The following is a 17,676-nucleotide window of genomic DNA, read 5'->3' as shown; positions in this document are numbered from 1 at the left end:
ACAAAGGGTTGTGTTTTCAGCTCTTCACAGAGAAAACCCAGCAGAGATCTTCTATGAACAGGAAGCACTGGGGCAGTGAAGGGCTCTTGGGGCAGGTGAACAGCAGCATGAATCAGTGAGAGGATGGCAGAGCCTGCTGCATTTTAGGATAACCGAAGACATGTAGATGTGGCCCTTAGGCACATGGTTTAGTGTCAGTGTTGGGTTTGTGGCTGGACTTCATCTCAGAGGTGTTTTCCAACTGAAATGATTCTGTGATGGTCACAGCACAGCAGAGAGCCCCATCTCCTTGACTGTGTGTTCCAAAGCTGCTGTTGTGTTCCAGCAGCTCTGGATGTCAGCTAATGACACTGGTCAGACATCATCTCAAGGCAGCCAGCAACCTGAGCTCCTGGGCTGTGTGTTTGCCTTGGTGATCTCTCAGGAAAAGTAAGACAAGCCCATGAGCAGAAGCAAAACTTCCTCCCAGGCCTGAGGGAAAGCCCCAGCAAACTCCTTGGCTGCCTGGAGTATGTGGCCACCAGCCAGGAATGTGCCTGTGCCTGGGGAGGGGCTGTGCTCCTGTGGCTCAGGGCATGAGAGATGCTCTGACAGACCATAACATGTGAGCCAAAGCACTGACCTGTTTCACAGAGGCTTTCAATGCTGTCAAGCAGGGCCTTGCTCATGCAGGGCCAACTCAGCCTCTCCTGAGCAATGAATGAACCTTTCAGCCTCCTGCTCCTCTTGCCTTAATTACTGCTGAGGAGGTTTTGCAAGGGTTTCAGAAGTCATTTGGGCTGATTCATTTGGCTTTGAGATGTTTATGAGATGCTGGCTGTTTAGAAAGTGCTGATACTTGTCCCCTAAGGATCTACCTCCTTTAGCACCAGGCAGTTTAAATCACCAGTGAGTGATTTAAATCACCAGATGTCTGAAGCACAGTTTAGCACCAGTATCAAGATTTGAAACAATCAACTCTGGCAAAGACTGTGAGCACTTGATTTAATGTAATAACCTGGTTGGCTCAGCTCAGTCAGAACGTGCTGTTTTTTCCAGAAAACAAAAAAAAAAAAACCCGAAACAAATCATGTGCCTCAGCTTTCCTTTTTATCATACACAGGTGATTACACTGCAGAACAGTTGTGGCCAGTGGAAAGAGAGTCACAGACAACGTCTCTCTGATGCTTAAATGGCTATAACAATGTTAAAATAAGACTTTGATATTTCTGTTCAATAATGATTGAGCACGGTTGGTTGTTAAATGATTTTGCATGGTTTTGGGGTGCAAGGACTGGGAATGTGTTTATTTAACCTGTCCTTGAGTTACAGTCATGAGGTGAAGAGTTTTTATTTCCCCAGGCATGTCACTAGTCCATTTAGGTAAAAAAAGATTTAAAGCCATCATTTTTTTAGGAAATCTCTTAATGGTTCCATAAAGCTGAGCAGGATCTGTGCTTGGTACTGGTAGGCAGAGCCCTGTTAACTGGAGCAATCCTGATTCACCCCAGCTGAGGAGCCCATCAGGTGACCAGACCGTTGCTATATTCAGAACCCATTTGGACAGTTTTGAATTTTACTCTTTCAAAAATAAGGCAATAAAGCAATTAGAAACAAATAACAGAAGGAGAGAGCACTTCACCAAAGGCAGCCAAAGATTATAGTGTGGCATAATTAATGCAGGGCTGGCAGCAGGGAAGTGGGCTGTAACAACTGCACTGTCCCTAGGAGAGAGGCTGCAGGCTGAGCTGCAGATGTCAAATGTTCAAATGGCCAAGAAGCTCCTCTTGCCACCAAGCACAGTCTGGCCTGAGAATGCCCAGCTGTGGGACAGAAGGAAATAAAAGAACCCTCCAGAGCTGGGAGGATATGCATGTTCCTGCCAGTCCTTCACTGTGTGTCAGCCAGAGGATTTATCCAACTGAAAACATGCTCCCACAACAAAACAGAAAGGGAAATAGTGTAATCAGAAAGGCAGGTGCTTTTTTTAGGGAAAAATCCAAGGATGTCCTAAGAGGAGAACTGGGTTAAAAATATCAGGGAGTCTGCTGTGCCAGGGAAAGAATGAGTGGGCTTAAAGATAGGAGAGGCTGCACAGGAAAGGAGTTATCTACTTCTTGAGTGTTACTCATTTTAATTTGCCTTGTTACATGTCTGGAAGCACCAGGTGGAAATCAGGGCTTCATTGTGCTGGGAATTGAGCACAAACATAATGATTAAATGTTGCCAGCTCTGCAGAGATTGAAATATAATTCCTCATCTCTGCTGAATCACTAACCAGCATAATTATTGCCAAATAAGTTTTTCTGTAATTGCTCTTCTGGAATATCTGTGCTACTTGATTTTTTTCAAGATAACCCTGCCTGAGGGAGTGAAAAGATATATCTGTACAAGGTCCAACCTAGTAGCCTTTATAGATAACAAAAGCTGGTCAGAAGCAGAAAATTCTCACTACATTTAAATCCATGTTCAAAAATTCTTTGCTCATATCTTGGTTTCTGTTTCCATAAAATGGGAATAGTCACACTGCACTCATTGCTTGCTTTTGTTGTCTAATGCCCATGATCAAGGCAAGAGTCCTCTGTCAGAGGTTTGGAGCACTGACATCATCACATACAAGGGCTTGTTACTGCTGATTGTAAAGAATAGGGATTAACTGGATAATATACATTCTTTCTTCTGTGTTTTCTGGGACAGTGCTTGAATTGCTGAAAGTTCTTTTTCTATTAGTAATAACTGTGTAAAACCAAAATGCAATCAAACAAGGAGTTAAAAAACCTCCACAAAAAACCCAACCCTCAACTGACCACAGCATGAATGGGAAGTAGCACAGCACACTGTCATTGAAGGGGTTTTGACATGATGACCAAATCCCTTTGGGATGCTGTAACACTTCATCCTGCTGCTCAGAGGTCAGAGAGCAGCAGGACACACTGGCCACATCCTAACTGCTTCAAATGCAGTTGTTTTCTGGCCACAACACAAAGAAATCCTTCTGTCCAAGAACAGTAAATTCTCCCCTGATCCTCAGAGCAAGATCAGGTCAAACCAAGAGGACAGGAATATGATCCTGCTGGTCACCCACATTTCCACACTGAGAATTACAACACCAGGCATCTTAACCGGTCTGCATTTCCATTTGTGAGGCTCCAGCTTTTAGCTGCTGTGTCCTATCCTGCATTCAGTAACTTTGTGTGAGTTTTGACAAACTGGAAGGTGCAGGGAGGGGGCTGGGAGCTGCAGTCCTGAAGCAGAGCATCTGTGCCAAGGAAGGGGCTGAACAGAGCAGCCCTTCCTCCTTGGTCTCCAATCTCTGGCCATCACCTCCAACCTCTATGGCAAAAGAAGGCCTGAAACAAGTGCCATGGGCTTTCCCTGCCTTTTCATACAGCAGAGGAGACCAGTGTATGTTAAAATGTGAGAGATGTGCTCAGTTTCCTCCAGACAGCCATTGCTGTTTGGCACTCACCTGGGGGCCACAGTCCCTGGCTTTGAGGAGGAGCTTGTTTAAAGGAAAGAATCAAAATTGCAATAGCTCATTTTGCTGGTTGCAGAAATGATGAATGAAAAGCAAAGCAAAGGATCCCCAAAGATTGTGCATTTAAAGAAAACAAGTTAAAGAGATGAAAATAAATCCTTCCATGTTTTTTAAAGCAGCCTTGGGACTTTTAGGAATTCCAGCTCAGAAGTTTAGAGAGGGGATCATTCACAAGTTGCCTTTTTCCTGATTTCATATTCTGTCTTTTAATCCTTCATAGGAAAGAATAGGGACTTTGTATTACAAGCAGCTTGAAAGATTAAGCAGGCAGAAATCCCGCAGCTCTACCTGCAGCTTTGCGTTTGTTATTTTAAGTTTTGACCGGAGATTGACCCGGTGTAAGTGGGTGCTAAAGGTTATCTGAACACTCTCACTTCATTGTCTATGGAAAGTGGATCTTCCCCAGTCTCTGTGAAATGGTCTTGCAGTCCCCTCTGCTGGTGGCAGCTTGCTGGGGAGCTGCACCGTGCCACCACATGGGACCTGCTTGGTCCTCGATGGACGCTGCAGGAGAGCCCCCGGGGCTTGGAGATCCCCCAGCCTCCAATGAACAGGCATCGACTCCTCCAGAGACCAGGAGGCTTTCCCTCACCCTCTCTGCATCCTTAGTATGAGCACCTGGCACCTCTGACACAGGGCAGCAGCACAGGAAAGGGTGAAAAAATTAACCATGGATAATCTTACAAAAACCCACCATGCCTGGGAAAGCTGAGAGCAAATTATCTTGCCCTGGGGAATGTAGAGCTTGATATGTTTGTTGAGCTTATGACCAAAGATCACCTGCATGTCTGTAAGGCACACATGCTTATGTCCCTGAGAGCCCACAGCAGTGATGCTGCAGGCTCTGGCAGCATTACAGCCCTACAGCTTCTCCACCAACTCTACCATGGCCACTGGGATCCACTTTCAAAACAACCAAACCATAGTTTTCCCCAAGAAGGTAAAAACAGACGTTCAGAGAGGGGCAATGCAGAAAGTCAGCATTGATGTGTCCTGGAGAATGGAACAGGGCCAGCAGCACAGGGCAGGGCTGGCTCTCAGGGATGTGGGGTTTGAGCACAGCCCATGATGTGCAGCTGCACGTGCTGAGTGGTGCAAATCTTCCAGCACAGAGGTGAAGTTCAATTCCTGGATGCAGAGAGCACCCAGGAATTTGTGAGGCTGCTGCTGGAAAAGTCTTCCTGATCAGCTCACACTGACCAGTGTGGGCAGTGGAGGCAGAGCTGGCATGGATGGCCATGGCTGGCAGTGTGCCAGTGCTGCCCGCCAGCCAGCCTGAGGAGGAAACCCAAGTGACAACTCTGATAACAGCCCCTGCTCGTGGCCAGAGGCCCAGGGGCCCTGCATGGGAGGGCAGTTTCTGAAGGAATCATCACTAAAGGGATTACTTTGTATGCATAAACTCTCCAGAAACCACTCCAAACATCATGCTATGGCGCTAGCAGAGGCACCATGAAGGGATGTAGTAGAAAAACTAAAGGTTTATTTTTTTAATAAAATACATCCTTACAAAATAACCATTTTTCTCCCAGGCAGAGGGCTGGGGATGGTTCCTGCCAGCTCTCCTTCCTTCCCCTTCTCAATTTGGAACTGTCCAGCGGTGCTCCTGGGGCAGAAGAGTCAGCTGTGCTGTCCCCAGACCCCTCAGGTGCCAGTGACCTGGCACGGGCCTGGCACACCAGGCAGGTGCAGTGTGAGTGCGAGCTCCTCTGAAGGGCCTGCGGAGGCAGCAGACCCAGTGCCCTGCAGAGGGCTGGCAGATGGCCCCAAGACCCCTTAGTCTGACCCATCCACAGCATCATGGCAGGTGCCACCACAGGCTGTGTGCTGGGCCAGCCAGCCCCTGCCTGGCTGCAGGGCACCACCTCCCATGAGCTGGTGCTGGACGCTGCTTCTGCTGCTCTTGGGGCTGGCCCAGGGAGGTGATGGGATGGCCACCGTGTTGTAGCAGAAGAGGAGGAGGAGGAAGGTGCAGGTTTGTCAGTCAGTGTGGATTCTGCTGAGAGAGAGGTGCACAGTGATTTCTGGTCTCTCGCCCCCCAGTGCCCTTTTTCAAGAGATGCTGCCATCAAAGATGCAATGCCAGACCCACATCCTGCATCTGCTGCTGCCCCATGCAATTGCTTATGTTGGGAAGTGCTGACCCCATGTTAGGCACTGCAGCCCACAGCTCAGGTCTCCTCCAAGCCTCCCTGGATCCCTGCTGCCTTCCTGAAACCCTCCTGCCTTCTCACACACCTTGGAATAGCCCCAAGCCCTACAGCCCTCATCCCTGACAGATGTGTGCTAGCAGGGCTGGGGAAACACCACTCACCTCTCACTGTGTGTTGTCTGGCTCCTTTACCTTCTTATGCGACTTTGACTAGGGGTTAAAGGAGAGAAAACAAAGATTCTTTTACAGACCTGCTCCTCTCTAATGTCAGGGAAATGTGACTGGGCAGCAACTCCTAACCCCCAGTGTATACACATATTTTCAGATGAATATGAGGGGAAATGTTTTTGTATCCTTTCAAAGGCCATGAAACATTCCATGGTCATGGAGATGTTCTCAAAGAGCAGAAAAAAAAAATTTCCTAGTCTGCTAAAGCACAAATCTGCCCCTGCTTCCCTTGAAGCAATGCAAGTATTACCAGATATTGGAATATCTGGGGTTAAAGGCAGAAAATAAAGTTATTAACAATGAGTCACACACAACAGCTCAGTAATTTTGGAGAGAAGATTCATGGATCCCAGTCTCCAACAGTCCCAAGGGCTCAGGAAGGCGCCTGGTTGCCCCTCAGCGTGGATGTTTGTGTTACAGCATCATTACTCATGCACACATCCACACACACCCCGCAAGAGCCTCTGCAGGGCAGCACTCACTGTTACTTACAGGCTCCGGTTCTGCATATTTGAATTTCTTCTGCTTGTAATAGTCTCGTCCATGGAGAAAATGCAGCAGGAGCAGGTCACAGAGGACAGAGGCCTTGAATCAAAGTGCAGTTAGGTTTGGAGTTGCCCTCCAAGATTACCTGCACCACTGTGTACTTCCAGTTTTTCCCAGTTTGCCTCACAATTCAGGGTCACTTCAATTTAAGTGATTTGAGCCAACAAAAAATGAAATGTTTCCCCTTTAGGTAAGTGCAGAGCACAGCAGCCTTTGAGTTGTACTCAAGTTTTTAAAGCCATAACCAAATCACACACTGGGCTTCTGTCCTGAATTAAATACTGCCAATCACATGCAGACTCTTCCTCAATGCCAGCTCTAACTTGAAACCATCAGGATACCAAGACCTGCCAAGAGAGCCAGCCTTCCCTTCATCAACAGGGCAGAATTCACATCCGCTAGGGACCAGCAGGAATCTATTTTCCCGAGCTGACAAGGCAGGAGAGCACCTCCTTTCCCCCTTTTGCCCATCCCCTGATTCCCTGAGCAGTAGCCAGTATTTCACTGCAGCTCAAGGACACTTCCCACGGATGTCACAGGCAAGAAGAATAATTTGAGAGTCTCCATATAGAGGCTGGAAATATCTGAACTTACCACTCCAAAAATACCAATTCCAGAGCCAATTGTGGTCATGGTCGGGATGATGTCAAATTTGCCTGCCTGGATAAAGTCAGAGAAAATAGGTGATAAGTTACAGTCAGCCCAGGGGGGGGGAAAAAAAAGGGTGCTCTAGCTGTAGGTGGGGCTCAGCAAAAGTGCCTTGCAGCAACCAAACCACAACCACAGCACACAGAGAAACAGGAGCTAGGAAAGAGCTGGTCGAACAGAAAAATATTGTAGGTTGGTTTTAGGCTGAAATAAATTGAACTTACTTTTCTTCCTGTATTTTTAATATAAAAAACCCAACCCAAACAAAGTAACCAAACAAAAAAGTATATAATTTGAATATTCTCCATGGGAACACAATAAGAGAAGACTTCTCTCCCAGTGGGAAGAAAAAGACAAAATAGAAAAATGCAAATGTTCAGCTTTTGCAAATAACAGTAAAAGGTTTTGAGTTTACCAAGTCCTCTCCACTCCCATCACAATTTTTTTAAGACAAAACCACTGATCAAGCCACAGCTGAAAGATGTGACCTATAAAACATGTTTTCCACCTCTCTTCCCTTCCCCAGAATTTCCCAAGGGTTCCTGTGAGCAGGCCAGCACCCAAGGAAAGCATTCACACTAATGTTCCTGATCCCACAGGACCCTGGTGCTGTGTTCCAGAGCTGGTCCCTTCCAAGGACATGGCTCTGCTGTCCCAGGGACCCAGAGGATCCACCCTTACCTTGCCATTCACCAGAATGTCGAGCCGGATCCCAAACACCTTGTAGAGTGTCCTCTTTTCCATCCCATCTTCTCTGTAGTATTTGGCATATCTGTGCAATTAGATGGTGAGTGTTAATGATCTGCCAGGGGGTCCAACAGTCCTACAGCATTGGGATCTTGCACAAAGATCTGGGAATGTGCTATCACAGACCTGTCCTGACCTTCTCCTCAAACCCCCTGCAGGAGCTGGGCTGTTGGCACCTCTCTTCTCTGTGCCTCAGTTTCCCTGCCTGCAAGGATGGAGTTCCAGCTCCTGCTGCTTGATCTGATGTCCCCAATTCTGTGTGTTACAGATATTGATGAAACACTGGTGACAAACTCACACAGAGCAGAGGATACAGACTATGAGAACATGTGACATGATCCTACACCATCTCCAGTCTTTCAAGGGGCTTCCCAAAAGCTCAGCCAAGCAGGAGAGCCTGCAAGGGGGAGGAGATGGAAAGGAAATGGGGCAATTTTCAAGGCAAGGGCTGTATTATCACTTTTCTGATGCTGTTTAAAAGAGCACTGGTACTGCTGCCTGGCCCTGCAAAGGTAGTGAGTATTTTGAAGGACAGTCTCTGGCCTTCCACCATCCCTTGAATGGGAACCTAGAAGCTGTCACCTCTGAATTACACTTGGAGAATCAGCAGGTATTTCCTTACCTGAAGTTGAACCCTGGTGAAACATTGCTGTCATCGTTGTACAGGCCATGGAACTGGTAAATGGGTTTGCAGTAGCGCAGGGGCCAGTCGAGGTCACAGTTCCAGTCTATGGTGATGCCCACCACTCCACCCTGCAGCCAAGAGGGAGTCACAAGGTTGCCCCTCCTTGGACCTGGCCCACACAGAGAAATGCTTTCCCTTCTCACAGGTGCCCTGTCTCAATGCCATGAGGTGTCCCAGCTCTCCTAATTCACGCATCCCACTGCTGCCTCAGCCTTCCTGAGCAGCCCTGGCTTTGTGGCCTGTACATAACCCCTTGCAGAGACTCTTGTTTCTGTCCTGAGTGCTGGATACACAAATAAATTCATGCCTTCTTGTTTCTGATCAGAATCCTGTGCTCAAGGCACAGTCCAGAGAAACAGTGCTCACCACAGATCCCTCCTGGTCCTCGTGGGACAGCCTTCCCTTGCCTGATTATGCCCAAGAGATTGCTCAGGAAATGCAGGAGTCCCTCCTCCCTCCTGAGCTCACTCCAGGCTGTAAATAGCTGTGCCCCAGAGGTTTGTATTTTTACACCTTTAATATATAGAATATTAGAATGGTTTGGGTTGGAAGAGACCATAAAAACCATTTTGTTCCAAACCCTGCCATGGGCAGGGACACCTTTGTTTAGACCAGTTTTCTTCAGATCCTGGCCAGGAATGGGGCAGCCATAGCTTCTCTGGGCCATCTGATCCAATCCATGCAATAAATGTTCATATATGCAAGCCTCTAATTTTGTCCAATGCCTGACAAAGTTATCACAAGGTTTTGCAGCAGAGATAGCAGATACTCCCACACACCAGCCTGAGGAGTGTTAGGCAAAGCTGCATTTTGGAGCCAGGGGAAAGGCTGCAGTTAGCACTGTGCAATGACCAATATTTGACCATCCAGCTGGGATTTCCAAGCTCAATCAGATGGGATTTGGCCACACAGATCTAGTTATTCACTGCTCAAATTGAAACAAGCTGAACCCTGGGATTTACTGCCAGGGGGTCAAATCTTCTCAAGAGTTTCCAAGAAAAATGTAAATATTAGGCCATGTCCAAGGAGATTCATAATCTTTATGAGATAATTCTGACACTTGTTTTCTCAAGAATTCTTGAGAAAACTGAAAATCATCTCAACAGCTGGCAGTGATTGCACTGTTGAGTGTCCCTTTCCCGTCAACAGCAAGGAACATAATTTGAAATTGAAGTACCTTAACAGCCAGGAAGGTAAAATTCTGACCCGATTCCTTCACTATGTATCCCAGTTCAAACACAGGACACAAGGAATCGGTGACTTTGTGATAGGTGCATTTCTTCAGGTACTGCTTAGTAACACTCTCAACCAAGTTGCGCCTGTGAACGAAAAGAGAGTGAGAAAAAATCTCAGTAACACAATAATTTGGCGGGGGGAAAACCTCTGTAAGTCCCTTGCCCAGTCCATGTCACTCTCCCATTCACATGCCACTTGCCCATGGGCTCTGCTAGGCAGTGTTCTGAGCTCCAGCAATTCTTATCTGGGACACCTCATGGATGGTGAGTGTATCCCACACCTTTCACATTTAGCTGGAGTTTGCTGTCTCCTACCACAAGGGTTAAAAGGAAAGGGCAACTTCTTGCCTTCCATCCCACTCTGCTCTTTTGCCCAAAATCATCCTGTGGTTTTGTAAGCCTTGTGCCTTGCTCCAACTGATCCCATCTCTGATGCTCAGCAGTAAATTGTCAGCAATGATCAAAGGCAGGAAGTTTCCCCACAGCAGCCAGCCCAGCCACCCTCACTGCCAGGACCTGCTCCCTCTCTGTCCTCTTCAGCCTGTCCTCACCTGGGCCGCCTCTCCTTGCAGCTGGAGGGGATCCCCTCTCCCAGCCACCTCCTGGGAGGTGTGAGGTCAGCCCAGGACTTCGCCAAGCATGCTGGCTGCCAGGACACTTAACCTTGGCTGCAGCACAGGGAGATCAGCTTAGAGAAAAGAATCCGCTGTCTACAGCACAAACAGCTTCTGTTAATTTGTTCCAAATCAGATATATGGTCAGTGCCATCATAAATCGTCTTAGGAGGGTGCCTTCAGCCAGCAGCATTTCCCCCAGTGCTGCCAACCCCACCCTTTGCTGAAACAGGTGGGATCTGTGATGTTAAGGGGGACTCTGGGGCACCAAGCTTATCCTGGCCATGTGGTATTTTAATTTTGTCTTCAGAGAAGAAAAATGAAAAATCAGAGTAACTGATTTGCAACTTGGGAGGGTAACTCAAGAGAGGTTAATTCCAGAAATCTTTCCAGTAACTACAGCTACCAGCTGAGGTGGGACACAACAGGAGGGAAATGTCTCAGTTCCTATGAGCTAATGTGGGGTTCAGTGCAGCAGTTAGAGTAGTCCTGGATCACTGAGAAGGTGAGGTGGGCAATCCTCCAGTTACACCCATCCAGCTGAACCCATGGTTTCCTCTGAGGGACACAGCTGGAGGAACTGACCAGGAGCCATCCCCTCAACCTCTCCTTACCTGGATACCTTGAACTTGGGGAAGGTGATGCTGTTCTTGATGAACAAGGTGAACTTCTCTGCTTCTGACAGCAGGGCAGGGCTGAAAAACACAAATATAGATATGTGTCCATCACTTGGCTCTCCAGGTTCTAGAGAAAGCTCCATTTGGTGGAAATTCACCCAAACTGAGAAAAGCAGACCCAGAAAACTGGTGGTCTCATCCCTCCCCTTCCTGGTCTTTCACAACACAGGCTGTCCTGGCCACATCCCATAGAGCCCCAACTTGATCTGCTCCACACCAAGTGCAGCTGGGATGGGAAAGAGGGCACCAGCATCATTCCTTACCTGGGAACATGGTAATCAACTTCAACAGGGCACCAGCCAAAGATCTCACAGGTCTTCACAGTGCCGTTGAAGTGCACACACTTGCCGGTCATGAGCCCTGTGGGGGAAACAGCTGCTCACACCCTGGATCCTGTGAAATCTCAGCCTCACGCTGGGATGGATGGGATCTGGTTGGGGCTTCAGCTCTGCCAAGGGCATTCAAGACACAAAGTGCTCAGGGCTTTGGCACCTTTCTAAAGCAATTAGGAAATTCATTGTGGCCTCTCAGCTCAGGGCAGTGGTTTCTCTTACAGTGCTGTACAGGAGAGCAGCTGGGGATTTTCCTTGTTAAAACACACCTAAGAAAATGCTGAGCTAATAAGAGGACAACAGTTTGGGGGAAATGGCTTAGTCCTGATTAACCTTTTGTTTGCAGCTCAGGTATCTTTCAAAAGAGCAGAGCTGGACCAGCCCATGTGGAACCTTCAACCAGCATGTCAGAGGTTTTCCTGTTCAAAGCAGGTCCCCCAGCCAGGGGACACCCCAGCCAGGCAGCTTTCCTCAGTGCTGTCTCACCAGGAGCACCAGGACCGTGTGCCATACCTTGTCCCTGCCGGCTGTATTTCCCTTTGCTGCAGTCGCTGTCCTGTGTGCACAGCCCGGCATCTGGCAGCTGTTTGGAGAAAGCAGTCACCTCTTAGCATCCCAGCCTGCAGCTTCAATCCCCTGTCCCTCCTGCCTCACCAGACAGCATTTTTCTTGAGGGAAACACTGCTCAACTACAACCAGAACCTTGTTCATATACTGTTGTCTTATATATTACAACAGTTCTATTATCATTATATGTTGTCTTATATATCAAGAGTTCTTTTATCATTATGGTGCAAGGGTTCCATAGCCTCAGAGTTTCACACCTCCTCAATGTTCCTTGTAGGCAGCTCCTCTGAGCACTGCCTATTCCCAGTCTTTGCAGCAGCCATCTGACTCCTCTGCCTCCAGTCCCCACCAATTCAGTCTTTTATACCACTTGTTCTTATTTGCTACAGGTGTTGCCTGTTCTCATCCAGCCTGCTCCTAATCTTTAGTAATAGGGTCCAGCTGGAACTCATTGGGGGATAAGATTACATTCTACATAACCTTCATTTACCCATACTGTGTCCCCCTACAATATACTGCTTCCCAACCAAGGCAGTCCAGATAAAGCAGGAAAAAAGGCAATTTATTCACTCCAGGTAGATACTTTCATTTAAGCCTCAAGTCTGCTCTGCTTGATCATTTCAAAGGGAATTTAAAAATGGATGCCACCTGTTTTTCTGCAGAATAAAAGTCTTCACATACCACACAGGAGTCAGGAACATTAAATATGGGGCCAGGCCCAGGCTTTTACTAAACCTCTCAATGTCAGAAAAAGTCTTTCCACCACAATCCCCTGAATTACAGAAGCTTAGCCCACTGAAGGAAGCTGGTGTGTTTACCTCTGGGCAGGTTCCTTGTTTCTGTCCAGGAGTGACAATGAAGTTGGTCATCACCACAAACGAGTTGTCCCCCTGTGGAGACACAGCCAACGAGCTCACAGCAAGCACAGGAGCCTCTCCCTGGGTGGGGACCTGCAGTGCCACCAGCCCCAGGGACACTGGAGGACCCCACTTGCTGCCTGAGACACTGCTCCAGAGGCACTGGAGAAACCTTGATCCTTTTGGAGGCAGCCTCCAATGTGCCCCCTCAGCCGCAGTGGGTCCCAAGTACCAGATGCTCCCCAGGGAGAAGCTGGGCAGAGGTGGTTTGTGACAGGAGCAAACTCCTTCCCACCACAGGGACACCCTGTCATGCTTAGCCCCATGGAAAGCCTATGCCAAGGACCCATCTCCACCCCAGCACAGGAGGAAAAGCAGCCACTGGGACAAAAGCAAATCCCTAAACCATCCACCCTGACTCCTTACCTGGGGTGGGAAAACATAATCCACCACATCCCAGATGTGAGGACCCAGGACACTCTCGTTGGTCAATGTCAGCCCTTTCAACTTCACGGAGACCGAGCTGACAATGCTGTCCTGGGACTGGTAGCCCTTCTCGTAGAGGAACACCCACCTGGAACAGGGAAGGGTGGCAGGGTGAGCATGGCCACCAGCACTCCTCCACTGGCCAGATCCTCAGCACACACCTGTGCACTGGGGCTTTTTCTACCAAGTCTCACATGGGGAATCATTTGCCAAGTTTCTTCCCGCTGGATGAGGGACACGTTGTTGAAATTTCCTACCCTTTGCCTGAGGCATGTGGTAGCTGCAGGACCCAACTTTCATGCCAGGATGATGTGTTTTGGGGACTGGGACCCATTTTGTGGCTGGGGGTGTGTGAAGGCAGGTGGAGCACAGTAGCCATCAGTCATTTAGGGTTAAAGCCTATGGCAGGTTTGCAGCTTGCTGGTCTCAATGACCTACCCCAACGCTCCTGACCTCCTGATTCACTGCAGAGAAACTCTCCAAAACCCAATGCCTCCAGCACCAACACAGAGCTGAGTCTGGACACAGTTCACATCCAGAGCTGCTGTTTTCCCATCCAGCAGAGGGAATGTGGAGCAATGGCCCTGTGTGCAAGAGGGCTGCAGGAGCAGGATTGGGGACACTGTGTGGCCAGAACAGGGCTCTGCCTGCCTTTCCCAGCCCATCACACAGCCATTAGGACAGGCTCCTGACACTATTTAACCTAGAGCATAAACAAGCTGCCGCTGGATTAACTCTGACTCAGGGACACTATAAACATGGGCAAGCGCCCATTTCGGGTGGTGCCTGCGGCGCCGCGGAGCATTCTCGGCACTAAAAAAGGAGCGATCTGGATTTTGTCCCCTCTGCCGCAGGCATCGGTCCCGCTGGCTGTGACAGAGGCAGCAGGATACCCATGGGACAGCCCATGACACCAGCCTGGTGTGTCAACCTCGCCTCTGACACCTGGCTGATGGGCAGACGGGGGAAATGGGGAGGCCCAGGTGCTGCCTGGAGGTTTTCTGTTTGGACTTTCTTAGAGAGGGAGCTTTTAGCTTGCAGCCACATCAGCATCCCAGGACTGAGGGCAAGAGGACCTCAGGGATGGCATTTGCTCCAGAGCATGGGGATGGGAGCAGAAATTCAGCACTGCTGCCACTGCAGCTGGGACACCCAGCTCCAACATCCTCCTCCAAGGCAGAGGAACGTACTGAGTTACACTGGTTACAGTGGGCATCTTCCTCAGTGCCCTCAGGGCTGCAGAAGCATGTGAACTGGGCAGAACATTTCTCTAGATCAGCCTCCAGCACAGACTCTGCTGCTGACCTTATCCCCCCCTGGCAGAGCTGACCATGGGCACACAGGGCTGGGCAACCCCACCCCCCCTGTGGCAAAGCCAGGGTCATGACAAACAAAACCATTTCCCAGGAGGCTGTAAATGCTGCAGCAAGTCCTGCCCAGGTTGTAAAAGTCCCCTGGTGTCACACCCTGATGTGGCAGAGCCATCAAGCCCTCTCCCCTTTTCTGGCCTCATCCTGTGGCTCAGCCCACAGCTCCTTGCATGCAAGAATTCAGGAAGCGAAACCCTGAAAGCACCCAGCATGTCCTGGGCAGCAGTGATACCACCTTATCACAGCCATCACAGGAAAAGGAACTGCTCCCCAGGGGTGACACAGGGTCTCACAGGGGGGCTGGCCCCATTTCTGTGCACTGATGGCACCAGCCATGTCCTTCTAGCAGACACACATTTCCATGAGCATCCCATGCCTGCTGGGAGAATGGTAAATAAATACACATTTGGCTGCCAAATTTGTTTTCAAAGGACAGAAAATCTCAAGCATTGTAGCTTGGTGAGGGCAGCAAACTGGGGGCAATGTTGTGGGCAGAGAACTGGGAGTAGTGCTGTGAGAAGGGAACTGGGGGCAGTGGTGTCAGCAGTGAGGGGAAGCCAGGGGCTGGCGGGGCTGTGGGCAGCTGCAATCATAGGCAGCCCCTTGCTAGAGGAGACCCATCCCAACAAACCAGGAAAAACTTGGGAATTACAGCAACTTCATGCCAGATTCCTCTGCTCTGCCACTGGCTGTCACCCCCTGGCTGGTTCTTTTCCTGCTCCCTCCTGGCTGCCTGTCTCACTTCAAGCTGCTTAAGCCACATTTCCTTAGTTGCCCTGCACAACCATCTGTGCCAGCTCCCCATCACAGGAGCAGCTGCCCCCAGCCACATTTGGGACTGGAGCCCTGGGACTTCACAGGCTCAGTCCTTAGGAAAAACAAAGCTGCTCCCAGTAACACCAGTGCAAAACTCTTTGCAACAGAGCATCCTTGAGACATCCTTGAGACCTTGGTTGAGGATAACCCTTGGGAGCCAAAGTGCTGGTGAGCAGGGTGGGATTAATGGGGGGACCAGCATGGGGGTTCCACACTTATCCCCTGAGAAGGTTTTTACCCTTCCCAAGGAGTCTGTGCTAAAAGGAGGGATGAGCACTTCTGCTCCCCACAGCGACTCCCTTGCACTGAGCCCAGGGAGCCACTGCCTTTCCTTTGCATGAGACATTCTGCACCCCAAAAATTCCCAGACTTTTCAATTCATGGCCAGACACCCCCTTTCCTTTCAAACATCCTGCCCTGGGGCCCTTCCCCGTGAAAGGGTGCTGATCCCACAGCAGCCAAGGCTTACCAACCATCACATCCCATAGCATCGTCCCACACTGAGGGACAGGCACAGAGTAACTTCAGCAGGAGCAGCAGCCCCAGGGCACCTGAGGACACACATCCTCACCCATTCTGATCCCGCCTGCTCCACTCACTGCCTTTTTTAAGCAGTTGCCCTTGCTTTTGGAGCTGCCTCCCAGAAGCAAATAAGACCAGGAATTTTGGAGCCAAGCTGCGTCTCGGCCGCAGCGTCAGAGCGGTGAACAGGGAGATTTATGGCCCTGTCTTGAGCCGCTCGGGTCTCACAAATCACTGCACTGGCCCCAAATGCCTCTTATTTAATATAAATGAAAATAAAAATAACAACAGATTCTCAGGCCACCGTCCAGCAGCTGGAGCAGGATCTGGATTCTCTGTAGTGAGAGGACGGGGCCGCAGTGTGTGGAGCAGGGCTGGGCAGGGATGGATGAGTCTCCAGCCTGGACATACAGGAGCTTCTGGGGAGGAGATGGGGACTAAGCAGCCATCCAAAAGAGCCATGGTGAGACACTGGGCTGCACGGGAGCAGCCACAACCAGGGGGATGTGAAGCCATTAGCAATAACCCCCCTGCACTGGGATATAGGGGATATAGAAGCCTTTCTCTCTCAATTGCTTTTTAACCCAGTGGCAGAGCATTAATGTCAGGGAAAGCAGGTGCTGGGCAGCCTTACCCGATGATGTACGCCAGGACGATGAGCTGGATCAGCCTGAAGGTCAGTCCCACCTTCTTGTTCCTCACCAGCACCATCCGAGGGGTGTCATACTCGAAGAGGAAGGAGGACAGCTTGTCCATGCACTTCTGCCCCATGGCTGTGCCAGGGCCGTGCCACAGCCTCCCAGCTCTTCACTGCGCCCTGGGTTGGGCCGTGCCCGCCGCCGCTCCGGCAGCTCCTCTGTTTGCAGATTAAAATAACAGAATAAGAATTGCTATCGGCGTGGCTCTGAGCACATCTGGGCTGCCGGGTTTCCTCCTCTGCGCAGGGATGAGGCTTCCTCTTCCTATAAGCCCTGGGCTGGGAACAGCGGGTGCCCTACATGGTCTGGGGGTGGGACAGGGTGTGGGAGGGTGCAGGGCCACCCTGTTGCCAAGCCCACATGCCACCAGGACGAAGCCATCTGTCTGTGAGCGATGCTCCCTCGCCTGGCAGGAGCCTTCCCTGGGGACAGAGAGGCTGCAGGCAGGGCTTGGGATGAGCAGAGACCATGAGGCATTCCTGGGGGCAACAGTGGGATGGGAGAGATTGTGGGGGTCCCGGGAGAAATTTTAGGAATTAGGATTGGGGTATCTTTCCTACCACAACAGCCACCTCAGGCTGTGTGTCCTGAGCCCATGTCCTCTTCTGTCTCCCAAAAAAGGGTTGGGAAAGAGAAGGGGGAGCACCAGAAAGCCCAGCTCAGCAATTCAGAGCTGACCCACGGAGCAGAAGGGCACCCAGCTTGGCCCCCTCCCATGGTGAGGCCAGACAGCTGGGGCTTGGCTCCTTCCCAGCACTTGCACTGGGCTGGGCTGGGTGCACTTGGAAGCATTTCCAGCATTTCCTGAATGGCCTGGATGTGAGCAGGGCCAGGCGAGCCGGGGTCACTGCGACCGATGCTCTGCAGGGTGGTGCAGACACCACTTAAAACAAATGTCACTGAGAAAGGGACTGGATTTGACAGTGCCAGACTGAAATCTAGGGGGCCAACAGCTGCAATGGGGAGCTTTGAAGGGGGT

The 17,676-nt window shown here is 50.0% G+C and overlaps 1 protein-coding gene across 1 annotated transcript; it reads right to left on the bottom strand.

The window, feature by feature from the left end:
- Positions 1–5,450: 5,450 nt before the first annotated feature.
- On the bottom strand, positions 5,451–16,770 carry P2RX1 (purinergic receptor P2X 1). Its single transcript, XM_058037708.1, has 13 exons — positions 16,634–16,770; positions 13,232–13,379; positions 12,767–12,838; positions 11,895–11,964; positions 11,313–11,409; positions 10,987–11,067; positions 9,701–9,842; positions 8,461–8,591; positions 7,773–7,863; positions 7,038–7,103; positions 6,390–6,482; positions 5,832–5,879; positions 5,451–5,513 (listed from the first exon to the last, which is right to left on the bottom strand). Exons 1-12 carry the CDS (start codon positions 16,768–16,770, stop codon positions 5,835–5,837), a joined length of 1,173 nt encoding a protein of 390 aa, XP_057893691.1. The 3' UTR covers positions 5,451–5,513; positions 5,832–5,834.
- Between the last annotated feature and the right edge of the window lie 906 nt (positions 16,771–17,676).

Source organism: Melospiza georgiana, chromosome 19 (genome assembly GCF_028018845.1).
Source record: "Melospiza georgiana isolate bMelGeo1 chromosome 19, bMelGeo1.pri, whole genome shotgun sequence".
Lineage (NCBI taxonomy): Eukaryota > Metazoa > Chordata > Aves > Passeriformes > Passerellidae > Melospiza > Melospiza georgiana.
Note: the sequence above shows the minus strand (reverse complement) of the source record. Positions and strands in the feature narration are given on the sequence as shown.